General features: G+C 35.0%; 1 protein-coding gene across 15 annotated transcripts in view; it reads left to right on the forward strand.

Annotated features, from left to right (window-relative positions):
* CADPS2 (calcium dependent secretion activator 2) overlaps positions 1-22,008 on the forward strand; it is a 694,484-nt gene that overhangs the window by 144,081 nt on the left and 528,395 nt on the right. For all 15 annotated transcript variants that reach the window (XM_044678498.1, XM_044678502.1, XM_044678507.1 and 12 more), the window contains exon 2: positions 13,593-13,706. In XM_044678498.1, coding sequence (XP_044534433.1) covers positions 13,593-13,706 — 114 coding nt within the window. The remainder of the gene's footprint in view (positions 1-13,592; positions 13,707-22,008) is intronic.

The following is a 22,008-nucleotide window of genomic DNA, read 5'->3' on the forward strand; positions in this document are numbered from 1 at the left end:
TGTTTGTTAGACTGTTGATATGGTCAATTATGTGGATGGTTTTCCTAATGTTGAACCAACCTTGCATTCCTGGTATAAATCCCACCTGATCATGGTGGATGATCTTCTTAATTACTTGCTGGAGTCTCTTTGCTAGTATTCTATTTAAGATTTTTGCATCTATGTTCATTAGGGAGATTGGTCTGTAGTTTTCTTTCTCTGTTTTTGGTCTACCTGGCTTTGGAATCAGTACCATATTTGTGTCATAAAATGAATTTGGTAGGACTCCTTCTTTGCTTATCATATCAAATAATTTGTATAGTATTGGGATTAGTTGCTCTTTGAATGTCTGATAGAATTCACTTGTGAATCCATCAGGCCCTGGCGATTTTTTCTTAGGGAGTTCTTTTATGGCTTGTTCAATTTCTATTTCTGATATGGGATTATTTAGGTATTCTATTTCTTCTGCTGTTAATCTAGGCAATTTATATTTTTGTAAATATTCATCCATATCTCCTAAATTGTTATATTTGTTGCCATATAATTGGGCGTAATAGTTCTTAATGATTGCTTTAATTTCCCCTTCATTATAGGTGAGGTCTCCCTTTTCATCTCTAATACTGTCAATTTGGTTTTCTTCTTTCCTTTTTCTTATTAGATTGACTAGTACTTTGTCTATTTTATCTGTTTTTTTCAAAATACCAGCTTCTAGTCTTATTTATTAATTCAATAGTTCTTTTATTTTCAATTTTATTAATTTCTCCATTGGTTTTTAGTATTTCTAATTTAGTTTTCATCTGGGGATTTTTAATTTGTTCGCTTTCTAATTTTTTGAGTTGCATGCCCAATTCATTAATCTCTGCCCTCTTTAATTTGTTAATATATGCACTCAAGGATATAAATTTCCCCCTGAGTACTGCCTTGGCTGCATCCCACAGAGTTTGGTAGGATGTCTCATCATTGTCATTCTCTTCAATGAAATTGTTGATTGTTTCTTTGATTTCTTCTTTGACAATTTGGTTTTGAAGAATCATATTGTTTAATTTCCAATTGGTTTTTGACTTGCCTGTCCAGGTGCCCTTACTGATTATTATTTTTATCGCATTATGATCTGAGAAGGTTACATTTATTATATCTGCTCTTTTGCATTTGTTTGCCATGATTCTATGCCCTATTACATGGTCAATCTTTGTAAATGTACCATGTGCAGCTGAAAAGAAGGTGTATTCCTTTTTGGTCCCTATTTATTTTTCTCCACATATCAATTAAATCTAATTTTTCTAGGACTTCATTCATCTCTCTTACCTCTTTCTTATTTATTTTTTGATTTGATTTATCTAGATCTGAAAGAGGAATATTTAGATCTCCCACTATTATGGTTTTACTATCTATTTCCTTCTTGAGCTCTGCCAGTTTCTCCTTTATGAATTTGGATGCTATACCACTTGGTGCATATATATTGAGCAGTGTTATTTCCTCATTGTTTATACTTTTTTTTTTTTTTTTTTTTTTTTTTTTCCTGTCTTTTTTAATCATATCTATTTTTACTTTGGCTTTGTCAGAGATCATGATAGCCACTCCTGCCTTCTTTTTCTCATTTGATGCCCAAAAGATTTTGCTCATACCCTTAACCTTGAACTTGTGTGTGTCTACCCGCCTCATATGTGTTTCTTGTAGACAACCTATGGTAGGATTTTGGTTTCTGATCCACTCTGCTATTTGCTTCCATTTTATGAGTGAGTTCATCCCATTCACATTCAGAGTTACAATTGTTAGTTGTGTATTCACTGACATTTTTTGTATCCTCCCCTAGACCCACTCCTTCTTATTGCACTATTTTCTTTTACACCATTGGTTTGCTTTGAGCCAGTATCCCTTATCCCCTCCCTTGATTGACTTTCCTTTCTTCCCCCTCCCTTGTTGTTCCCTTCTTTTTGTTTTTTTAAAGACCAAATGAATTCCCTCCCCCTTCTTCTTCCCTCCCTTTTTGTCCTCCCCACTCCCCTGCTCCCTTTGGTTTATCCCTTCTGACTTTCTCAGTAGGGTTAGATAGAGTTTTTTATCCAGATGAATAATAAAGCTACTCTTCCTTCTTCAGGTTGATTACACTGAGAGTAAGGTTTGATTATGCTCTCTTCCTCTCCTTCTTATGATATTATTCATCCCCTCCCCTTCCCATGCCCTCTTTGTGTGTAATACAATACCTTATTTTTCTTATTTACTCGGATTTTTCTTGGTGTCCCCTACTATTCCCCCCCTCTTTCCCACCCCCCATGTCTTCTTAGACCATTTTGTATCCTGTCCTCTCCCTATGAATTATTCTTCTGGTTGCTATAGTAGTGAATATTATAATAGTGTATAGAGTTCACTACAGAGAATTATACATAGCATTTCTCCACCTAGTAATACAGATAATTAGATCTTATTTATGCCCTTAAAGAGTCAAGCTTAAAAGACTATGAGTTTTCTTTCTTTTCCCTCCGTTTCTTATTTACCTTTTCATCTTTCTCTTGATATTTGTGGTTGAGTGTCAAACTTTCCATTTAGTCCCGGTCTCTTTTGTGCAAAAACTTGGAATTCTTCGATTTTGTTGAATGCCCATACTTTCCCCTGAAAGTATATGGTTAGTTTCGCTGGGTAGTTGATTCGTGGCTGAAGGCCCAGCTCTCTTGCCTTTCTGAATATTGTATTCCAAGCCTTGCCGTCTCTTAGTGTTGAGGCTGCCAGATCCTGTGTGATCCTTATTGGTGCTCCTTGATATTTGAATTGTCTCTTTCTGGCTTCTTGTAAGATTTTTTCTTTAACTCGAAAGCTCTTCAATTTCGCTATTATATTTCTGGGTGTTGACTTTTCTGGGTCCAGTGTAGAGGGTGTTCTATGGATCCTTTCAATGTCTTTATTGCCCTCTTGTTGTAGAACTTCAGGGCAATTTTGCTGAATAATTTCTTTAAGTATGGAGTCCAAGTTTCTTTTAATTTCTGCCTTTTCTGGAATACCAATCTCAAGTTGTCTCTTCTAGACTGGTTTTCTTGGTCTGTCACTCTCTCATTGAGATATTTCATGTTTCCTTCTATTTTATCCGTCTTTTGACTTTGTTTTATTTGTTCTTGTTGTCTTGAGAGATCATTGGTTTCTAAATGTTCGATTCTAGCCTTTAAGGACTGGTTTTCGGCTTTAATGTTTTGGTTTTCCTTTTCAATCTGGTCATTTTTGGTCTTCAGTTGACTTGTCTCACTTTACAATTGCGAAATTCTGCCTTTCACACTGTTATTTTCTTGCCAGATTTCTTCCATCTTCCTCAGCATTTCATTTTTAAACTCTTCTGTAGCTTGTGACCAGCTTTCATTTTTTTGGGGAGGTTTGGGTTTTTGTTTTCCCTCCTCTGGTGTCTGGATTTTCTCTGTGTAGAAGTTGTCGAGTGTTCCAGAATTTCTCTTGATGGTCTTTTTCTTCTGGACTTCCTTATTGCTGGCCATTGTTAGCCCCGCCCCTTTTCTGCTTTGTCTTTGCACTCAGGGTCTGCCTGGGCCTTGCAAGCTCCCGGGGGCTCCGGTCTCCTTGTCCTCGGGGTCAGGCCTCCTGGTAGTTCCCGGTCTGCCCCTCTGCCCGAGGTTCCTTCAGCAGTCTTTGGGGCTGCTTCCACAGCCACGATCAGGTCTGCACAGGGTCCTCACTGGAGGTCCAAGCCTGGGCTGGAGATCGTTATTCAAGCCTAGGGCACTGCCTTTGCCTGCGCTGCTGCTCTTAGGGCCCTGCCTTCACCCTGCAGAAGGTAGTGAAAGTCCGGGGGCTGGAGATCTTTATTTGCACCTGAGGGGATGCCTTCAGAGCTTGGGAAAGGCCGTGTTTTAGGGGCCTTTGTCCAGGCCGGAGGCGGTGCCTTCACCCACATGGACGCTCAGGGAGAGTCCCAGCCATCTGGGGTCCCTCGTCTTGCAGCGCACAGGTACGGGCTCAGGGGCTGCCAGTGGTTATCTGGTTGCCCCAGTCCTGTTTTCCCACTTGTGTGTTGTCGTTGTGCGAGGTGTGGGGGGTGGGGCAGGGGCTTCTTCCTCTCGTGTTTTAGTGAGAGCTGTTTCACCCCTTTATAGCGTGGAAATGCCCCGATTCTGCGTACCTTCAATGCTGCGCCCTGTTGTGGGGTTCCTTCGTTCCTCTGGACTTGTTTTTATTTCCCCTTGAGGGGTCCTGTGTGGTTCGGTCAGGAGAGATCGAGCAGCTGCTCCTTACTCTGCTGCCATCTTACCTGGAAGTTCTAGATTTCATTTAAAATGAAATAAACTTCAGTCACATCTCTTAAATTTGCTTTTGGGAACAAGCTTTTTTTTTTTTTGTATTTCAGACAGGGTTATGAAGCATTTTTAACCCAATGGAGCTTGATACATGATACATAACCTTCATAGTATATCCAAGGAGAAAACTTTGAATCCCACTTAAATAAGTCTAAATAATTTAAGCAATGACTTCACAAATGGAAGATCTCAGGTGCTTCCCCAGTGCTATTGTGGAGTAGAAGAGTGAGATGATATGTAGAAACATCCTGTGACCCTTAAAGCTCTGTAGAGGAAAGGTTAATCAGAAAGCAGACTAACTTGAGTCAGTATAGACTCTTAAGTGATCCTGGTGGTATCCAAGGTTTCCTTTCTTTGATGTCAGTCTTTTTAGCTTTCTGAGGGAACTGTTCTATATGAGGAAATTTCTGTGGTAACTGGGAAGAGTTCTCATGTTTATGTCTCCTGGCAAAAGAGACCTTCAGACTACCACTAGTCTTATTTGTCAAAGGCTATGGAAATTAATTACATGGTACCTATGTGGGACTCTTTAGTCACTTGGGAAAATTAGCTAGTGCTGAAATATTTGCCTGCTCCACAGCTAAAGCATCTGGTTGAAGTCTTCCTTTATTTTTTCTTTTAAAAATATATAATATTTAAATCAAATTGATTTCCAAATCCTGTCCCTTCCTCCCATACTTCTCCCATTCACAGAGAAGGCAAGCAATGTATCAATTATACATGTGACATCATACAAAACATATTTCCATATTAGCCATATCACAAAAAAGAGAAGAAAAATAAAGTGAGAAAAATATAATTTAATTTGCATTCAAAGTTCTTCAGTTTTCTTTCTGGATGTGGATATAATTTTTCATCATGGATCATTTAAATGATCTTGGATATCTGGGATCTTTGTATTGACCAGAGTTGCTAAATCTTTAGCATTTGATCACCATTACAACGTTGCTGTTACTGTGTACAGTAATCCCCTGAAACTCCTCTCTTCATTTTGCATCAGTTCATTTAAGTCTTTCTATGTTTTGTGAAATCGTAGCCACTCATTATTTCATATAAGACAATATTATATTATCATAGACCATTCATAAAGCCATGACTTGTTGATGCCCAATTGATGGGCATCACCTCAAATTCCAATTCTTTGCCACTACAAGTCTTTTCTCTTTTTCCTTCATCTCTTGGATATAGACCTTGTGTAGACATTGCTGAGTGCGAAAGAGTATGAACAGTTTTCAAACCTAGTATCTAATGGTTTCTAGAATTCTACCAATAGTTTGTTATTGTACCAATTTTCCCTCACCCCTCCAGCAGATGCCATTTCTGATGGTGTGAGGTGGTATCTCAGAATTACTTTAATTTGCATTTCTTTAATTAATAAGGATTTAGAGAATTTTTCCATACTATTAAAGAGAGCTTTGATTTCTTCTAAAAATTACCTATAATATCCTCTGACAGTTTATCAACTGGGGAAGGCACTTATTTTTGTACATTTGACTCAGTTCCCTATATGTATTGAGAAAAGAGTCCTTTATGAGAGAAACTTTCTGGTAAAATTTTTGATAATACATCCTTGGGTATAGTATCTTTTATCAAACCAATACTATCAATTCACCTAGTCTAATTAGACTTCTTCCATCTGCCCTAATAATGATAAATAAAATTCATAGGAATTACTTGTATCATCTTCCCTAATACAAATATATAGATTTTAACTTTATTGAATCTCTTATGATTTTTTATGTTTATTTTTCTATGTTTCTTTTGAGTCTGTGTTCAATTGGCAGATTTTATATTCATCTCTTCATCAGCAGTGCTTGCAAGTCCTCTATTTCATTAAATTGCCATTTTTTCCCTTGAAGAACACATTCAGTTTTTCTGGCCAGGCTATTCTTAATTGTAATCCTAGCTGTTTTGCCTTCTAAAAATAATGTTCCAAGCTCTCTGCTCCTTTAACCCTAGATGCTGATAAATTTTCTATGATATGTTGACTATGGCTCCATGATATTTAAATAGTTTCTTTCTAGCTGCTCATAGTATTTTCTCCTTGATATGGTAGCTCTGGAATTTGGCTATAAAATATTTGTGAGAATTTTTATTTTGGGATTTCTTTCAGAAAGCAATTGGTAGATTCTTTCAATATCTATTTTACTGAATCTAAGATATCAGAGCACTTTTTCTTAAGATATAATGTATATGCTCATCAGGGCTTATAGATAGTTAAATTCTTAAATTACCTTTCCTGATCTATTTTCCAGGAAATTTGTTTTTTCCAATGAGATATTTCATGTTGTCTTCTATATTTCCATTCTTTTGACTTTATTGTTTCTTGATGTCCCATATAGTAATTAATTTTCACTTACTCAATTCTAATTTTTAAGGAATTATTTTTCTCAGTGACTTTTTGTACCACCTCTCCACTCCTTTTACTCCTGCCAATTTGGTCAGTCCTGTTTTTTAAGTTCTTTTCTTAAGTGAATTTTTGTGCCTCTTTTACCAAGTTCTCGATTCAATTTTTTATAAACATTTTCTTGCATCACTCAGTTTCATTTCCCAAATTTTCCTTTACCACCCCACCATATTCTTTCTACCTTTCCAGCATTTCTTATTAGGCTTGTATGCAGTTAATATTTTTATTTGATGCTTTGCCTGTTATTGTTCTAACACCGTTTCCTTCTTCTGAGTTTGTGTATTTGTCTTCCTTGCCACCTTGGTAGCTTATTATGATCAATTTCTATTTTTGTTGTTTGCTCATTTTTTTATCCTATTCCAAATTTGAACTATTAAAATTTGGCTCTTCTTCCCTAGTGGCAGGCAGACATTGTCCCAAACTTCAGGCTTTTTCATGCTGTTTTTGAAGCTAGTTCTGGGGTTATGCAAGTTTTTTGGTGCTTCCAACACAGTGTGATTTGGGGAGAGGTGTGGTCATTTCTATACTATTTTTTTTTCATTAGTGTTAAGGGCGCCTGTTCTCTTGCTACCACAAATACAAACTATCACTCCTCTGACCTAGAACCATGATCAAGACCCCAAGTTCCCATGTAATTAATCCTAAGAATTCCTCAACCTTGGGAGTGCAATCCAGAAGTGTGTATACACAAAAGTACTGTCAGTCAGCACTAGCAAAGCAGATGCCATCAAAGGATCCCTTATAATCTCTTTCTGACCAGTTGACCAACATCATTACCTTTGTCTCAGGGCTGAGAGCTCTTGAAGCTCTTGCTGAGAATATTGAATCTCCAGGATGGTGGGGAGTTGGGGGTGGGAGTGGCGGCTAGGAAGAAAAGAATTTGGAATTCAAGATTTAAAAAAATGAAAGTTTAAAATTGTTTTTACATATAATTGGAAAAAATATTAAATGAAAAAAGAGATTTTGGAATATTATAGTAACTTCAATAATCATTTCCACACTCCCCATTTTTATGCTTATTTGTTGAATAAATATGTTAAATATTTACCTTTACTGAACAGTAATCTAGACACAAAACAATATTGCTTTTAGTAGGAAAAATTTAATGCAAATACTCAAGTCTCCACAGATGATGTGTTTAGCTCCTTTAATATTGATTTTAATGAGTACTTTCATTAGCTTCAATCCCATGAATACTGATGGTGATAATGTAAATATGCCTACAATGTTAGCTTTAAATTAGAATGTATTGTGGCCATTTTCAAATAACTCTAAAAATTGTTTTTATGATTAAAAGATTAATATTGTCCATACAGTTTGATATATATTAATGTAATATTTTACTCTTATTTTTAAAATCATTTTAAAGGCTTTTATTGCTAAGTATCCTTTTAATTATAATTGTTTTCTAATTTTTCATTAATAATGAAATATATCATCACATCATAAATATCGAACATCTGAATACATGAAAAATGTACATAACCATACATAATTATATTTATGACATCAATCCTGTCCCTGTTTCTGGGGGAAGTAAGGACAAATCTTGGAACTATAGAATTTCATAATTTGAAGAAACTTTTGAAATAATATGAACCAACCTCTTCATTTTAAGGAGAAAAAGAAGCCTCAAGAGTTTAAATGACTTAAATTTGCACACTGAATGCCAAAACAGGGATTACAACTAAGGCCTCTTGACTTCCAGTTTAGTACTCACCGCTGTCTACTGCTATTATTCCTCTGAAAACCATACATACAGATGTCAAACACAAAGTCTCAGAATTTCATTAGATTTTATTCATAGCCTTTGCTTATTCAGCAAATATTTACCTAGAACAGGGCACTGTGTTAGATATTAGGGATGCAGCAGTTTACAAAGAATAGAAAAAAATTTGGCACTAAGGATTGAGGATACAGTGTCACAGTCAGGATGTTAGGCATTGAAGCAGCTATATTTTCAATTCAGGAAATGTTTCTTAAACTCCCAATATGTACGAGGCATTGTGCTGTATACAGGGCACGGTGCATAACTCAACTTGTCTTTAGTATTGGAAAGATTTAAGGATGTAATGGAAAATAATGTTTGAAAGACAAGAGTCAGCATCCAGGAGAGACTGGAAGGAATGAGATTAAAAGGTAAAAGTAGAGAAATTTTCTATTTCAAGAAGAAGGTCACACCTTTTTCAGATAAATAAATAGATAAAAGGTAGAGGAGAAGGTGAAAAAAAGATTTTAGAGGGTAATAGTATTAAGAGTATTTTAAGTTTAGAACTAGAGAGAAGAGGGAACTCTCAATGAATAGCTCAGAATTTTTTCAGTAAATTAAGGTATGCCTTCTGTGGTAAAGAGGAAAAGAGGCATAAAGAAATCTTGTAGCTGCCTTGAGGAGAGAGGAGAGGCTTTGAAGAAGCATTTGTGAGAATATGAGAGAATTAATCAAAGATTAATAGAAAGGTTCCCATAGTGGTGAAAGCCTAAATTTAGATTAGGTAATTCTAGACACACAGTAGCTCCCACAGCCAAGAAAAGAAATAGCAAAAATGATACTCCCAATGATGTTTATACAAAAATGTAAAAAAAGATGGTCAAATCAGTAAGGTAAACAAGAAATCTTAAAGGAGGTAAATGTAATATCATAATTACAATTGAGACTTGTTAGATTGTGTTGAGAAATTCACTTGACTTCTTAGGAATAGCATATTTTTTGATGATGGTTCATTGATGGTGTCAAAGATAAGAGACCAAAAGGAAAGTAATTCATAAGCATCTTAGAGATTGAATATGTATTTTCTTTTATGTTTATGCACAGATATAAAAAAGGATGGTCAATTAGTAAGATGAACTAGAAATACTAATTAAAGAAGGTAACTTGATGTCATAAGTCATAACGGAGACTAGCTGGATTTCATTGAGGAGTTCCCTGGACTTCTTAAGTGTAGCATATGTTTTAATGGTGGTGCAATAACTATGGGTCAAAGAGAAGTGACCAAAGTGATTTATAAACATCTTAAGGAATGTTGCTGTCACTAATAGATTCCACTTTCTAGTGCACAGATTTGGTTTTTATAACTTTTCAGGCCTGCTTAGAATATACAGTCAGTCAACAATGAAGGACCTTAGAGATAAGTACAGCATTTCAACAAAGAGGATGGAGTAAAGATAAAGGTCATCTAAAATAGAAAAGGAGAGTATTTGGAATGCAATTAGCAGAATTTATTTTGACATATGAAACATTCTCTGTTCATGTGCAGGCAGAAGACAAAGATAATAGACAATATACTTTTATTTTGTGAAAGAAGTCCTTTTAGTTAGAACTACAGGATCTTATACTCAAGGATAGCAAATAATATTACTGCAGTAGCTGAGACCATCTGCTTGATTTTGTCCTTGCAAATTAATTGGAAACTTTCTAATGTTGGACCACCAGATAGCTGAGAGATTTCTTCATTGTTAATTCATCTAAACGTTGTAAAATTTTTATGGTTCCTATTTTTCCCCACAGTTGGGATGCAAAAATGGAACATGGATTGGAAAGGCTATACTTTATTTAAAATAAACAGCAAAAAGGGAAAGACCTTCATTGTTCTCTATTAGGAAAAAAAAGAGATTTGTGTAAAGAAATTAAATAAGATGAGGAAATCATCATGGACAGAATTTGTATGAAGATCAGCTGAACAAGAAACAGAGGAGATATTGTCATTGGAGTGTATTATGGACACTTCACCTGGAAATGGAAATAGGTGGGGAATTCAAGAAAAAGATCACAAGGTTGGCATAGTGGCACAATAAACAAGTAGTAGTGGGTGGAAATGTCAGTTTCTGAATGTGTCCTACTAAGTTCTCTCACTCAAAGCAGGCAAGCTAATTCTTTTTTTAAAGATTTATTTAAAAAAATCTAAGTATGATTCACACTTTAAAGAAAAGGACTGATTTTGGTAGAGTGGAAGATGGGAGTTTAAAGGACAAATCACTATTCCATTTAAGACTTGATTGAAGAAAAGAAAAAAATTAGGAATAATTTGACATAAATCCTAACCATCACAAGAACAATTTTCAGAGTTCAGAGTTGAGGCTGAGAAAAACCCACTGAAAGATATTCTGTAGAGATGAGGTGTGATGAGATTCTCTCAAGAATGAAAATTGACAAAAATTAGTAAAGAAACACAATTCTAATGAAGAGAAAAGGGGTGGGAGGGTGGGGAATAGACTAGAAAGACCTATCAACCAAATTAGATTTAAATTGAAATGGACAGAAAAAGAAGGAATGTAAAAGAGTAAATAAATGTATAGAATGACCCTATTAGAGCATTGACAGCAGTGCCAAGACTGAGAATGATCTGAAAAATGAGGAAAGGTAAGAATAACAGAAATCTATAGTAGGGCAAAATAGGAAGATCAAAGCAGTGATAGGACTCCTTCACAAGTAGATGAGATGATGAGAACTAGCGAGTGAGGTAGAATAAATGTAAATAGTATTCTGTTTTTAATAAAAAAGATAATGAATTCTGAAAATCAATGGCCATTATACTCGGTTAAAATATATTAAAAGGATAACTAATGAACATTTAGAAAAAGAAAGCGATGTTCACATTAAAAATGCATGCTTAACTAACCTTTTTTACAGGATTACTAAATTGGTAAATGAAGGTAATATGACATTTTCAGAATATAGATGTTCCTAGTGAAAATTTAACAGACATCTAACATGCCCCCCATAAGAAACCCAACTAAACAAAGTGGTGCCATTGGACATTGAAGGATTCTAGTAAAAGAACAAATACTAGGTACAATATTGAAAAACATTCACACTAATATATCAAACTCTTTTTGCCATCAAAGATGTGTGAGCCACTACATTTGTACTCCATCTACTCTTATAGTCCTGGATATTTGCTTACGGAAAAAGTGGAAATGTCAGATCAGAAAACAAAGCTGGCAAAAGGAGTTTGACCCAACCAATTAAATATACACAGAATGGTCCTGTGCTGTAGATTATGCAGTTTTAAGGCATTGAGACATCAATTCTCAATATATCTAAAGGAGAAGAAGGTAACAAAGATAGGAAAAAAGTCTGACCGTCTTCTAAGAAAACGAATTGGAGAACACCACTTGCTACAGATGAGTAAACCTACTATTCCATCTAAAACAAGTTTGTAAGACATAACTTTGCATATGCTTTGAAAGCAGCCTTGATTAAAGTATTAAAAGGGAACAAGCAGTCTTTGCAAATGATATTCCATAGGAGATGCCATCATTACCATCGCAGAACTGAATGAAAAATTTAGAGTAGGAGCTCTAAAAAGCAACGTAGAGGTGAATGGAGGATATAAAGCATAGCATGAACCAAAGAAACGTATGATTGAAAAGATCTTTGATTGAAAAGTGTTTCTTCTTTTCACTGGTTATGAGTATTAAGGCAGAACCCAAACTCTTTTCTGATGATATTGTCCTGATTGCTTGGATCAGATTAACATCAGTGTAATGTAGTCTGTTTGTCCCTCAGCGTCCAGTTATTGTCTATTTATCTTGGCCACAAATAATTTATATTCTATTTTAGGCTATATGAATCAATTAAGAAAGACATTTTTGCCTTTCTAGTACACCAAATCCCTTAATTACATATAAAGGAGAAAAAATAATAAAATGTAATGTTTCTGAGCTTATAGAGGTGTCTGCTTCTCTCTCCATCCCCACCAAAAAAAAAAAATCATGAACTAACTTTAGTAGAAGAGTGATGAAAAAGCTGTCTTTCTTCTATGCTGGCTTAGAGCTTGTTTAAACTAATCTGTGTAGAATAGAACACTTTTTATCATCCTGTTTCTGCTAGCAATGCCTTCTTTATAAACTGCCTTGTCTGTTCAGTTCCTTTAGAAATACATCTTCTGAAAGAAGTTGTATCCCATAATACAGAACATCATATTTGAATAGAATTTTAATAAGATTTTTGAACAGAGATATAAATTGATTTTATATAGTCATCCTTCCTAGGCCAATTCATACAGTTTCCTGTAGCTTTTCCACATAAATTTTATTTCCCAAATTTTTAATCATCTTTGTAGTGAATGAGCTATCTCCAAACTCACTATATTCCTCTGTGTTGTACAGCCTAGAACTGTACAGAATTCTCTATGATAGGATAATTATTCTATTTCCCTCATTCATCCTCACACTCGCCTTTTTATCTGCAGTGCACCTCCTCAATCATATTTAGGTTGTAGTTGGCCATGGCTGATTTCTATAGAATCATTTCAGAACAGATCTTTGAAAACAGGTAGTTTAGTCTCCTCATTTTGCATGGAAGGAAACCAAAGTCCAGTTCTTTCGTAAAGAAAGAGCTAGAGCTTGGCTCCCAGGATTCTTTGATTCTCACTTTCAAAGTTCATTTCAGTTTGTGATACCAGATCTTTTAAAAATCAGATTTGATTATAGTTTATCATTTCTCATTTGGTATTTATGTATTGCTTTAAAATTATTAAATCTTTCCACATTTGAAAATGGTATGTCACATAGAAGAATTCCAAGCATCAGTATATTGAAAATTTCATTTCCAGATTTACTCTCTTAGGTAATCATTAAATATTTTTAATCTATTTGAAGACCTATAAGCATTTTAAATTCACAATATGTGAACTGCCTTTTCAGAACATTTGATATAGTTTAAGAGATACTATGACAAGACCTGAGATAGTTTTATAACAGATATACTTCTGTATTATAGAATATTTTTTGTATGGTGGTAATATACATATTTTAAATTGATCCAAAAATGGAGGAAACGGGGAAATTTTTATTTTCCTTTGTCAACTTCCACATTACCTTGTTATTTAATTTGTAAAATTAACCTATGTTAAACTATTTTATATTCGCATTTGATTTTGGCAGCTAACTTTCTCCTTCCTTCATTTTCACAGCTTAATAAACAACAGTTACAGGTATTAAAAGAACGATTTTTGGCCTTCCTCAATGGAGAAACCCAAATTGTTGCAGATGAAGCATTTTGTAATGCAGTTCGCAGTTATTATGAGGTAAGTGAAATATCTTGTTTATGATGTTTTCTATTAAAGTTTTTTTAAAGCCTTTTCATTATTAGTAAAACTCAGTATTATAGATTTCTAATCCAAAAGTCCTTGTTTCCTTGCAAAAGAGAGGAAAAATAAAATATTTAATGATATGCTCCCATTGATCATGTAAAAATGTAGCAATAAGAGGGCAGCTGGGTAGCTCAGTGGATTGAGAGCCAAGCCTAGAGACAGGAGGTCCTAGGTTCAAGTCTGGCCTCAGACACTTCTCAGCTGTGTGACCCTGGGCAAGTCACTTGACCCCCATTACCTACTTTATCATTCTTCTGCCTTGGAACCAATAAACAGTATTGACTCCAAGACGGAAGGTAAGGTTTAAAAAAAATGTAGCAATAAGCTTATGTCCTCAAAACATTTTGTTAATATTTTCCAAGAGGCAAACTTTAATTACATAGTCTGGTTAGGAAAGAAATAGAATTGATGATCTTTTGAAGGCAGTAAGGGAGAAGGTTAAGAAAAAAAAATTTTAACAGTGATTGATATAGCTTCATCTTTGTATCCACATGTATAAGTTATACTCTTTAATCAAGGTTCACATCTAACTATTCAGTATTTTAAGCCAATAAATAATTTTGAGGGGATTAATTGCATACATCTTTTCCCTGAAGGAACAATATAATAAACACTATCTTGTCATTCTGGAGATTAGCATATGTTGACTTTAAAATAGGAATCAACTCTATTCTTCCCCCATTCCTCTATGTAGATCTTGATGATTTATAAGCCCTATAGCTAAATATGCATAATGGTTTTAAAGATTGCCTTTTTATAACCTATTCTTCATTCTCCCTAATTAGAGATTAACCTCTTCTCATTCTCCTTTAGGGCATTTCATCATTTTGGAATGCATTTTGCCACAATTTATATGTCAAACTAAAGCAAACTATGTATGATGATTTGAGTTCTTTAAAAGGTGTAAATATTTGTAATTTTTTCATAAAACAGCCTCATTTTCCTTGTTAATTTTAGAATATTGTACCAACCATAATTTTACTTAGAATTATTATTAAGGTAAATCTAATCTCTTTTTATTTAAAAATATCTTTTGCTTTGCTTTCTTAGTACCTTAGACAATTTCATATTTTAACTGCTGCTGAAATATTAGTAAACTGAAATTTTTTCAAGGCTACATTGGACATTACTTTTCAGTTTCTTTCTTGCTAATTCAGGTCTTCTTAGAAAATTCTAGATTTTAAAAAACTTTATTATTCTTCCAGTAATCCTATATTTTCTTTTGAGAATTATTTCTTTTAGAAAGGGTAAAATATTTTGCTCGTTTCATTTTCAATTCAGAGATTGTGTTTCTGATACATTAGATAATGTTGAGTCGGCACAGTTTTGCTTCTTGTCATAAAAATAACTAGTAGGGTATATGTATTTGCTTTTGTGCTTTTTTTTATTTTATATTTTATTCTTTGGAATTCCCCCGTTTCAAGTGGTACTGTCAATAAGCCTTCAAGAGTATTTTGTGATTCCATTAAGTATATCTTGGACAGTTTGCTGCTATGCTCCTTTCTAAAAAAGTAACTGTAAAAAGCAAACACACAACAACAACACAATTAACATTTGGTAATAAATCGTGAATTAATCTAAAAATGTAGTTTGTTATTTTCATCTTTTGATCTAAGTCCATTTGTTGATTTTCTACTTCATTTCTTTCAGCCCCGTGAATATTATTTTTTGCTGTTTTAGGGGTATGACTATTGTAGTTCCATTTTTTTCTATTAATGAATTGCTATTATCAACTTTAATTATAATGCTTTAGATCTTAAACTATTTCTCCCATTTTACTTTTTCATTCATTCTTTTAAAATTATATATACATTTTAATTTTATATTATGAATTTTTAATTTTATGTTGCTCTAAAAAATTCTTACAAGTTAATAATAGTCATTACAGTGTCCAGTAGTCTAAAAATATTTCTTTTTTCCCATTCCCCAAAGTATTTGATGAAGAACATTATTAAGTAATTTGTAAACTGTATATGTATTTTAATGTATCTTAATGTATTTTTAGTGTATTGATGAAAATGTATATTTTCAATGTTTAGTTTTGACTTTATATTTCTTTTGTGTGCTGGAGGGACTGATTCCGTTTCCTTGACATTTTGAATAATTCTTAAATATCCAACTTAACATTAACAATACTATGATAGCTCTAGGCATCACTGAAGTGTGCTCTTTAAGAGCTATGAAATTTGTACTTTTCCTCAGAGTAATATTTGTTCTTAACATAATTTAAATGCTTATCAGTAAAGCACAGTGCAAGACAACTAACTTATGGAAACCAGCTCAGTCCCGTTTTATCTGTACAAGGCCAGACATTTGGAGTCCAGGTAGTATCAATGGAAGCTTGCATGAGCATTGCTGAAACAAAATGAAACCACATCCAAATGGTTGGTTATCCTGAATAGTTTGCATACTACAGCTAAGACACAGGGTAAGGGTTTATTTTTTTTTAAATGAATGGCTTCCTGGATGAGGCAAATTGACAAAATAGAAAGTAGGTTGATGGTTAAAGGAGTAAGAGAAATGTGTGTGTGTGTGTGTGTGTGTATGACTATAGATAAGTGGTACAGTGGATAGAATATAATCCCTGGAGTCAGAAGAATTTGAGTTCTTATATGACCATAGCCACTTACTAATAGAGTGACCCTGGACAAGTTACATAAACCAGTTTGCCTCAGTTTTCTCATCGGTAAAATAAGCTGGTGAAGAAAGGGGCAAATCACTCTAGTATCTTTCCCAAGAAAACCCCAAGTGGGGTCACAAAGAGTCAGACACCACTTTAAAAAAAAAGAACTCAACAAAACATGAAGTTGCTAAAAAAATTAATAAGTTTGAATATTTCAACCAGTATTGAAAATAGGGGAAATCATGTACTTGCTTATGCTGAAAATATGATGTTTACATTTTTGCCACAACCAAGTGATTTTTATGTATCCCAAATGTAATATGATTTCCTTGGAGTAAAAATAAAAGGATTGAAACAATGCCTTTCTATTCTCCAGATTGTCAAGCAGGATAAATAAAAGGTTAAAGTAAAGAAAAAGAAAAGAATTTAAGGTGAAAAGGGGGAAAGTTTAACCCTAATAAGGATGTTAGAGAGTGAAAGAATATTAGACAGAAGGGGAAAAAAGACAGTTCTATAATTAGAACTTTCAAAGCAGATTTCAGTCTATTCGAGAAAGTAAAGATGTTTTGAGGTGGGAAAAGCTTCTTATCCTTTAAGGAATTATATATCAGACATTTCCTAGCCAAGTGACCCTGGGCAAGTCATTTAACCCAAACTGCCTAGCCCTTACTGCTCTTCTACCATGGAATCAATACACAGAATTGATTCTAAGATGGAAAGCAAGTGTTAAAAAATGGAATTCTGTAGTGGAGCCACAAACATTATCATGATCAAGCATCTTCTGTAGGTTAGAGGAAGATGAAAAGGGTAAAGTCAATTGGCGATTCTCTGCTGAGAAGTATTGTATGTTTTTATTGACGTCGATGTTGCAATTTATTGTCGTCCCAGGGCCCGTGTTATAATAGAGAACAACTACCCACTTCTAGTGATTTATATGAGCAAAAATGATACTACCAGAAGGAACTAAAAAGAAAGTATTCTTAATGATTATGAAGGCCTGGGCAGGAAACTGAAAATCCGGGGGAAATATTGTCTTTTTTTCATTGTTGCTGATTAAAGGCAAGGGATCCAAAAAACAAAGTTTAATTTGAGAAGTAAACAGTTGACTAAGGAGGCAGCATTTGAACGAGACATAAAGTTTTAGAATTAAAGTAGAACTTATAGTTCAGGGATGGCTAAAAGCTGACCAGAAATGGTGTACACCTCACAGTGGTGAGGAAGAATACATTAATTAGATGTGTTGCAAATGTAATCAAAGGGGCTTTAAAATTTTTAAAAAGTTTAAAGTTGCAATAAACTGTATTTCTATATCCCCAGCATTAGATACCTTGAAGAAAAGTTATAAAGAATGAAAAATAAGTTAAATTTCCCTGGGCCCACAGGAAACAAACTCCAAGAAGGTATCCAATATCAAATCCATATCCTGAAGTATTTATTTACAAATAACCACATTGTAATGAAAAAGAGACACTCTGGGTCCTAATACAAGAAGGCAAATTTGACCTTAAAGGTATCACTGAGATTTTGTGAAATGAAACTCCATATGACTCTGAATAGATAAGCCTTATTAAAAATGAAACGGTACAGATAAAAGGGATAGTAGGATTAGATTGTTTATTTAAAAATGTATTCTTGGTTTTCCGGGTTAAGATGGCAGCAGAGTAAGAAGCAGCTCTTAACCCCTCCTGACCAAAACACACAAAACTCCTCAAGGGGACATAAAAACAAGTCCAGACGAACGGAGGAATCCCATAACAGGGCACAGCATGGAAGGTACGTGGAATCAAGGCATTTCCATGCTATAAAGGGGTGAAACAGCTCTCACTAAATCGCAGGCTGAGCAACCACCCCACCCCCACCCCTCCACACACAACACCTATAGCGCCAAAGCCAGCTAAAAAGAAATAGAGCAAGTTTGGGACACCCATTGAGTCATTGGCAGCTCCAGGGCCTATTCCTGAGAGCAGCAAGATTTAGGACCCCAAAAAGCTAAAAAAAAACACACAAACCTGAGCGCAGGAGCAGAAGGCAGGCTCAGAGCACAGGCGCCGGCGGAGGCGTGGGTGGAGGCAGACACAGCCACAAGCTAAAGCTCTGAAACCCTGAGTGGGGAACCAGTGCAGACTGGTATACGACTGTGGAAGCAGCGCCCTGAGTCTTGTAAAAAAACCTCCAGCAGAAGTTCAAGCAAGGGGGTCCACCAGGGGGCTTGACCGCGGACAGACCCTGAGCACGAGGATAAACCTGAGAAGCTGCTGGGCTAACGATGGCTACCCAGTCTCAGAAAGTTCAGAAGAGAAAGATTAACAACAAGAAAAAGAAGTCTTTAACACTCGACAACTTTTACACAGAGAAAATCCAGACAACTGAGCAAACAGAGGAGGAGAACAAACAAGCATCCGGACCCTCCTCAAATAAGGAAAACTCCTCACAAGCTATGGAAGAGTTCAAAACTGAGATTTTGAGGAAAATGGAAGAGCTCTGGCAAGAAAATAACAGTTTAAAAGGTAGAATCTTACAATTGGAAAGTGAGGCTCAGAAACCAAATGAACTGACAAGCAAATTGAACAAAAGAAATGACCAGATTGAAAAGGAATACCAGAAGATTATAGCCGAAAACCAGAAGATTATAGCCCAAAACCAGAAGATTATAGCTGAAAACCAAAAGATCGTAGCTGAAAACCAAAAGATTATAGCCGAAAACCAATCCCTAAAGGCTAGAATTGAGCAAGTAGAAGCTAATGATCTCTCAAGACAACAAGAACAAATAAAACAAAGTCAAAAGACTGAAAAAATAGAAGGAAACATGAAATATCTCAATGAGAGAGTGACAGACCAAGAAAACCGGTCTAGAAGAGACAATTTGAGAATAATTGGTCTTCCAGAAAAACCAGAAATTAATAGAAACCTGGACTCCATACTAACAGAAATAATCCAGCAAAATTGCCCTGAAGTCCTACAACAAGAGGGAAATATAGACATTGAAAGGATTCATAGAACACCTGCGACATTCGATCCAGAAAAGAAAACACCTAGAAATATAATTGCCAAATTCAAGAGTTTCCAAGCAAAAGAAAAAATCTTACAAGAAGCCAGAAAGAAACAATTCAAATATCAAGGAGCACCAATGAGGATCACACAGGATCTGGCAGCCTCCACGCTAAAAGATCGCAAGGCTTGGAATACGATATTCAGAAAGGCAAGAGAGCTGGGCCTTCAACCAAGGATCAACTACCCATCAAAATTGACTATATATTTCCAGGGGAAAGTATGGGCATTCAACAAAATTGAAGAATTCCAGGTATTTGCACAGAAAAGACCAAGGCTAAATGGAAAGTTTGATATCCAACCACAAAAATCGAGAGAAACCTGAAAAGGTAAATAAGATACAGAAGGGAAAGAAAAAAAACTTATAATTTTTAAATTTGCCTTTTTAAGGGCCTCAGTGAGATCTAATTATCTGTATTCCGATGTAGAGAAATGTTATGTATAATTCTCTGTAGTGAACTCTATTCACTATTATAGTATTCACTATTATAGTAATCAGAAGAATAATTCACAGGGTGAGGGTGGAACACTAAATAATCTAAGATGACATGGGGGATGGGAAAGAAGGGGTGAATAGCAGGGGACACCAAGAGAAACTTGAATGAATAAGAAAATAGGATATTCTATTACACACAAAGAGGGCATGGGAGGGAGAAGGGACAAATACTATTAAAAGAAGGAGAGGAAGAGAGCATTAAGAGGTAATAATCAAACCTTACTCTCAGAGTAATCAACCCAGAGAGGGAAGAGCAGCTATACTATCCATTGGGACATAAAACTCTTATCTAACCCTTCTGAGAAAGTTAGAAGGGATAAACCGAGGGGAGCAGGGGAGTGGGGAGGACAAAAAAAGGGAGGGGAGAAGGGGAAGGGAATTCATAAGGCCTTTAAAAACAAAAAGAGGGGGAAAAATAAGGGAGGGGGTAGAAAGGGAAGTTAATCAAGGGAGGGGACAAGGGATAGCGGCTCAATAGCAAACCACTGGTTTAAAAGGAAAAAGTATAAGGGAAAAGGGGGTAGGAATAGGGGAGGATTCAAAAATATCAGCAAATGCACAACTGATGATTATAACTCTGAATGTGAATGGGATGAACTCGCTCATAAAACGGAAGCAAATAGCAGAGTGGATTAGAAACCAAAATCCCACCATATGTTGTCTACAAGAAACACATATGAGGCGGGTGGACATACACAAGTTTAAGGTTCAGGGTTTGAGAAAAATCTTTTGGGCGTCAAATGAGAAAAAGAAGGCAGGAGTGGCAATTATGATTTCTGACAAAGCCAAAGTAAAAATAGATATGATTAAAAAAGACAGGGAAGGTCATTACATCCTGATTAAAGGCAGTATAAACAATGAGGAAATAACACTGCTCAATATGTATGCACCAAGTGGTATAGCACCCAAATTCATAAAGGAGAAACTGGCAGAGCTCAAGAAGGAAATAGATAGTAAAACCATAGTAGTGGGAGATCTAAATATTCCTCTATCAGATCTAGATAAATCAAACCAAAAAATAAATAAGAAAGAAGTAAGAGAGGTGAATGAAGTCCTAGAAAAATTAGAAATAATTGATATGTGGAGAAAAATAAATAGGGACAAAAAGGAATACACCTTCTTTTCAGCTGCACATGGCACATTCACAAAGATTGACCATGTTATAGGGCATAGAATCATTGCAAACAAATGCAAAAGAGCAGAAATAATAAATGTAACCTTCTCAGATCATAATGCAATAAAAATAATAATCAGTAAGGGCACCTGGACAGGAAAATCAAAAACTAATTGGAAATTAAATAATATGATTCTCCAAAACCAATTTGTCAAAGAAGGAATCATAGAAACAATCAGCAATTTCATTGAAGAAAATGACAATGATGAGACATCCTACCAAACTCTGTGGGATGCAGCCAAGGCAGTACTCAGGGGGAAATTTATATCCTTGAGTGCATATATTAACAAATTAATGAGGGCAGAGATCAATGAATTGGGCATGCAACTCAAAAAATTAGAAAGCGAGCAAATTAAAAATCCCCAGATGAAAACTAAATTAGAAATACTAAAAACCAAGGGAGAAATTAATAAAATCAAAAGTAAAAGAACTATTGAATTAATAAGTAAGACTAGAAGCTGGTACTTTGAAAAAACAGATAAAATAGACAAAGTACTGGTCAATCTACTAAAAAAAAAGGAAAGAAGAAAACCAAATTGATAGTATCAAAGAAGAAAAGGGAGACCTCACCTCTAATGAAGGGGAAATTAAGGCAATCATTAAAAACTATTTTGCCCAATTATATGGCAATAAATATAACAATTTAGGAGATATGGATGAATATTTACAAAAATATAAACTGCCTAGATTAACAGCAGAAGAAATAGAATACCAAAATAATCCCATATCAGAAAAAGAAATTGAACAAGCCATCAAAGAACTCCCTAAGAAAAAATCGCCAGGGCCTGATGGATTCACAAGTGAATTCTATCAGACATTCAAAGAGCAACTAATCCCAATACTATACAAATTATTTGATATGATAAGCAAAGAAGGAGTCCTACCAAATTCCTTT

Source organism: Gracilinanus agilis, chromosome 5 (assembly GCF_016433145.1).
Source record: "Gracilinanus agilis isolate LMUSP501 chromosome 5, AgileGrace, whole genome shotgun sequence".
Classification (NCBI taxonomy): domain Eukaryota; kingdom Metazoa; phylum Chordata; class Mammalia; order Didelphimorphia; family Didelphidae; genus Gracilinanus; species Gracilinanus agilis.